Genomic DNA, 5,149 nt, shown 5'->3' with positions numbered 1-5,149 from the left:
AGCCTCTCTATTTTTCTTTCTGATCTGCCTAAGTTAGCTGACATTGACAATTAAACGTATGAAAACCCAAGTTGGCGACTCTTTTCTGGCCATTTTTTTTAAAATTGTCAGTTAGGACTCCCCCAACTTTGAATTTTTAAGGCTCTTTGTTTTTTTCCCTGGCCAGCAAATTGAAAATTCAAATTTCCAAGAGAATATGAAAAAAAGAGAAGATCTACTGTGTTTATTAAGAAATAAGAAATCATAATATATGTCCCTGTCTCCTAGCCTGAGTGGCAAAGGAAATGGGACATCAGGGCTCGGTTCGAGCCAACCCTCCCCCCATCCCCTACTCAAAAAAAGAAATCATAATGTATATGCAACCGTGCTTTGATCCACAGTTACATGCAATGTTGCTGATATAGGCAATAGTGACTCCACTGTGACTCGATTTCCTGATATATTCCTTAGAATATGGCTGGGAAATGATGCCTCAGCTTGCAACGTGTATTGCACATGCTTGATCAAGTTAGGAAACAATAGGGCCTGCGAGAAATCAACGGTCCAAGTTGTCCCATTGCTCCATACAGACCTCCTGGCAACCGTTGATTTAAGCACCATTCCTCTCGCATTATTTCTATCAACAATAACTTGCTCGATTGTAGTGAATGGACTATTTGATTGATCCAGTTGAACTATTGGAACCCCCGTATAATCACCCGAAAACATATTGTCAACAATGTTCACACCAAATGCCACACCCACTATGGATTTGAGCAAAATAAAGGCATTGCCAAGGAAAAATGAGCCGGTAACATGGAGTTGCACAGGGTCTTCTGCTATAATTCCTGTGAAATCAAAGTACGAATTGGCGATTCGGGTCTGAGTAAAACCAGGAGCCTGGATATAAATTCCAGTGCCACCCCATCTAGTGGCCTTGTTGTAACAGTGTACCCCGGTAAGCATATTGGCCTGTCCCTGTATCATAATTCCAATTGATGCTGAGAAAACAACAACATCAGTGACTACATTATCGTTGCCCTTGATGAGGATTCCGACACCAGAAAAATCTTTTTCGCGATGATCACCTCCGACATTGATATGCTGACCGATGAATGTATTTTTTACAAAAGTCTCATGGCTACCTTGTATCAAAATGCCATTGGTTATAAAATGTGAGATGTAACAATTGTCTATGACGGTTCTTAAAGAATTAACTATGGCAATGCCACCACCCCTGAAATTGGAGTCTATCATAAGGTCCTTAAGTGTAATATCTTCGTATAAATATGAATCTGATGATGGCAAAAGCTCTATCAAGTGTCGATCAGTTGGAAAATCAGGTGATGCAGTGAGTGATCCACCCAGTATCTGTCAGAGTAATCGCAAAATTCATCAAGTGAGGAAGTTTTATCCATGAAATATATAAAGAGGGTAATGGAGATTGCTAATTGAGTACCATAAAGTTACCGCCGCTAGTCGTTGGTAGGCAAAGTGGACGACTGATCTTGTATGTCCCTCCATTAAGATGAAGCTGTGCGCCACCAAGGTCAGCCACACCCTGTATCAACTGGCCTTCAACTGGAGACCGAAAAGCATCCGAAATAGCTTGCTCAAGGGCATTAGTGCTGTCCAATTTTCCAGTAGGATCAGCTCCATACTCAATTGCATGATGAACCCTCGAACTTGCCAAAACCTGGAATATCATTAGCCAATTCGTATTAATTTCAAGAATGATAAAAGTGAGGCTCTCTTGTTTACTCTAATTACCGGAGCTGTAGAAAAGCTGTGAGGTGTGGGAGGGGCTCCGTTGCGGGAAATAAATGATGCCTTGATCGAAGCCATCCACCTTATCTTACGATGATAGTCACTTAATGCAGAATATGAGCTCTCTCCATAATCTAGAACTGTATTTACATATAGAAACGCCAGTATAAGCTTAGCTAACATTGTATTTTTGGATACCATAAGTTGTTAGAGACAAGAGGAAGAGAGAGCAATCTGTCAAATCAAATTCTAGTTGGAGCCACTGCTTTTAAAGCAATTTTGAACTTTCTTCAAGTTTGAAATTTAAATGCAGAAAGGGAAAAGCAAAATAAACTGTACACTAGGAACAATATTTCATGTTGAAAACCAAACCAATTTTTTTGGGCTAAAAATAATTTCAAATTACCAAATCAAGAATGGAGAAATTGAAAGTGTTGGACTTTAAGACGGGAAAACACACAAAAAAAAAAAAAAAAAACTCAAGACCTGACCTTTATCCTTTTAAGATAAGGTAAAATACCCATACTTTGTGGAATGTTAACCTCAAATATAGTTAGCAAAATACTCACTCAAATTAAACCTTTTTTACTGGTAACTTGTTATGGGTGAGGATTATGATGCCTTATTAGTCTATCATGGATGATGATATAAAGAATAATTTGGAAACTTTTAGAATGTCAGATTTTTAAACCTAACATGTAAATAAACCTTAAGGATCTAAACCTAAGTTAAAGCCCTACCCTTTCTTTTACTAGAAAACCCTAAATAGGACACATGATGGGATATTTATTATTTAGTTTGCAAATTTATAAATTGTTCCTTGTATATATTATGTGCATACTAACCCTATATATTATTCTTTGTACATAGTATGTTGTTTCATATATATAGTATGTTATGTTAACTAACCTTTCTTTTTTTTTTTTACTTTATGTGCATACATGCATCATTAAAGTCATCATAAGGAATGACTGCCATAAAATTATTTCAATAAAAAGAAACTTAATTACATCCATGGAGAGCCTATAAAAGTTTCCTATTTGCTAGAGAATAAAGTTCGAGAAAGCTCAAATTAAAGAAGGTAATTGTTTGTTAGCCAATTATATGTATACTTTATTAGTTAGAATCCATCTCAATCTCAAATGGAATGATCTTAGCGCTTGGTTAATATTTGAAACTAATGGGATGTCACTGTCAATGAGGCCTTCCAAAAGAAGTTTGGGGATCTTGCATTACTTCTCTCAATCCCTATTGATGATCAGCTCATTAGGGCCATGATTTAGTTTTGAAATCTTTCATATTGCTGCTTTGTTTTTAATAAGATTGATGTGGTGCCAACTATTGAAGAATATTCATCTCTCCTTTGCTTAGATCTCTCTAATCTAGACAAGGTATATTGAAAAAAAAAAGATTGGTTACTGGGAAAAGTTTGCTCAAATGGTGGTCGTAAATGTTCAAATTGTTGATACTTGGATAAAAGGAAATGGTGAAAATGTTGGTATTCCCTGATCCACTATTCATGACTTTATATACAAGTATTTTGACACTGAAATAAGAATGGATTTGATAGCATTGGCTTTATATGTGATGATGGTATTTTTAAAATTAATTAGGTATATTGATGTTGTAGTGGTGGATTTCTTTGATCAACTTGATTATCAAATCAACCCTGTTCTTACAATCTTGGTTGAGATTATTAGATATTTGAATCATTATTGCTAAAATAAAGAATGACATTTTACTAGATATGCTCAATTGCTAACTATTTAGATGAAAAGTCATATCGAGAATAATTGAGGTAAATTTGGCAAGCCATATTTCATTGCAAGCACTCTTATCAAGGCATTCTGTAAAAATGAATGGCTTGCACAAAAATCCAAGAAACATGGATCTCTTTTATGCGTAAGCTCATTAGCCAAAATGTGATATAGAGAGTCTTGTGGATACCTTATGGACCAGTGCTATATGGTTGTAAAAAAAAGTTGTGGGATCCTCTTTTAGGCCTTTAGAGTATAATGAGTTATTCTTCCATTATGGTAAAAGGACAATATGGCTATGAACAATTTATTTCAACCACATTTGGACTTAGCAAGATGGAATTCTTATATGTTGAAGTTGATGCCTTCATGAAGATAGCTAAAGCCCTGCAAGCTTGGAATTTGTCTCAAAGGAAAAACAGGAGAAGGCACTCAAATGAGGTTTTATCTGAATACTTTGTGTAGCATATTAGGCAAGGTAAAAACATCGCACTTCCTAGAGAAAAAATTCCAAATAGCCTAATAAAATCACCACATTTTGATCCCCTATTGATAGTGAAAATTGCTAAAAAAAACCTTCAAGTTGAAAAAGGCTAAAAATGGAGCTAAAAGAAAAGATGGACAAAAAGATGCAAGCCCTCAGACAAGAAAATGATGAATGGAAAAGTGCTTTTTGATCTCAACATAACACAGTCCTCTACCAATTGTGAGTTGGCCCAATTTTTCAAAAAAAAAAAAAGGACAATTGCAAGCAAAGATGCAAGAAAAGGAAAAAGCACTCATCGAAGCACAAAAATACATCCAAATGCTTAATGGGGTAGGGTTGAAATTAGAACACAAATGGGTGTTGTGGATGAAGAATGTAAACAAGCAAATAAGGCATATGTGAGAAAGCATAACCAATTGGAGTGTTTAGTTAGTCAAATTGCTATGGCTATTTACAAAGCCAAGGGCATGGTAGAAAAAGTTGAAGAATGGAAGATAAGGATGCCACCAATGGTAGCATATGGCCAAAATCTGCTAGATTTCCTTAATAACGCGTAAGGCTAATATTGACAAATTAGAGATTTTTTTCTACAATAAACTTTAGACTTTTTGTGGATGTAATATTATATTTGGTTAGAAATAACTTTTAATTTAATGAAGATTTTTTTTGTTAACAATTGTTATGTGTTTGTCATAATGCATCAGTTTGGAAATTCGATCACTAGATGTAAATATATAAAATCACGAAAACATAGGGAGTTGTCACCAATATTTTTTAAGGTGTGATTAGTCATTCAAAAATTTTATCTTTTTAACAAAACAATAAAACAGATTTAGAGTTTATAAAAAAGATACTTTTGGTCTACGAAAATAAGATTGAGTTTGGGAGTTGATTACATGTGATGAAGGATTAGTATCCCCACAATGCTCGTTTAAATTGATACTAATTAATCAGGTATTATGTTTGGTTTTGAATAAAAAATAATTTTTTAAAAAAGAAAATCAATTAAAAATCTTTATTTAGTAATATTGTGAAAATCTTTAAATTAAAAAAATATCTTATAATTTTTTAACATCTAGATAGAATCAAAGATAATCCTTCCTGTTTGAGATTTACCATAACATTCTTTTAAAAATAAAATAATAATTTTTGTAGATAA

At 34.2% G+C, this 5,149-nt stretch overlaps 1 protein-coding gene across 1 annotated transcript; it reads right to left on the bottom strand.

The window, feature by feature from the left end:
* Window positions 1-223: 223 nt before the first annotated feature.
* On the bottom strand, window positions 224-1,999 carry LOC111280664 (polygalacturonase QRT3-like). The gene is made up of 3 exons (XM_022868078.2): window positions 1,750-1,999; window positions 1,439-1,675; window positions 224-1,350 (listed from the first exon to the last, which is right to left on the bottom strand). Exons 1-3 carry the CDS (start codon window positions 1,945-1,947, stop codon window positions 346-348), a joined length of 1,440 nt encoding a protein of 479 aa, XP_022723813.2. The 5' UTR covers window positions 1,948-1,999; the 3' UTR covers window positions 224-345.
* Between the last annotated feature and the right edge of the window lie 3,150 nt (window positions 2,000-5,149).

The sequence above is a fragment of the Durio zibethinus genome, chromosome 28 (genome assembly GCF_047325235.1).
Source record: "Durio zibethinus cultivar Kanyao isolate XHJ-2024 chromosome 28, ASM4732523v1, whole genome shotgun sequence".
Lineage (NCBI taxonomy): Eukaryota > Viridiplantae > Streptophyta > Magnoliopsida > Malvales > Malvaceae > Durio > Durio zibethinus.
Note: the sequence above shows the minus strand (reverse complement) of the source record. Positions and strands in the feature narration are given on the sequence as shown.

Coding starts and splice junctions, on each gene's coding strand:
- LOC111280664 (XM_022868078.2), bottom strand. CDS start 1,947: ATGGTATCCAAAAATACAATGTTAGCTAAGCTTATACTGGCGTTTCTA. Junction 1,676..1,749: donor ACAGCTTTTCTACAGCTCCG/GTAATTAGAGTA, acceptor ATGATATTCCAG/GTTTTGGCAAGTTCGAGGGT. Junction 1,351..1,438: donor CTAGCGGCGGTAACTTTATG/GTACTCAATTAG, acceptor TTACTCTGACAG/ATACTGGGTGGATCACTCAC.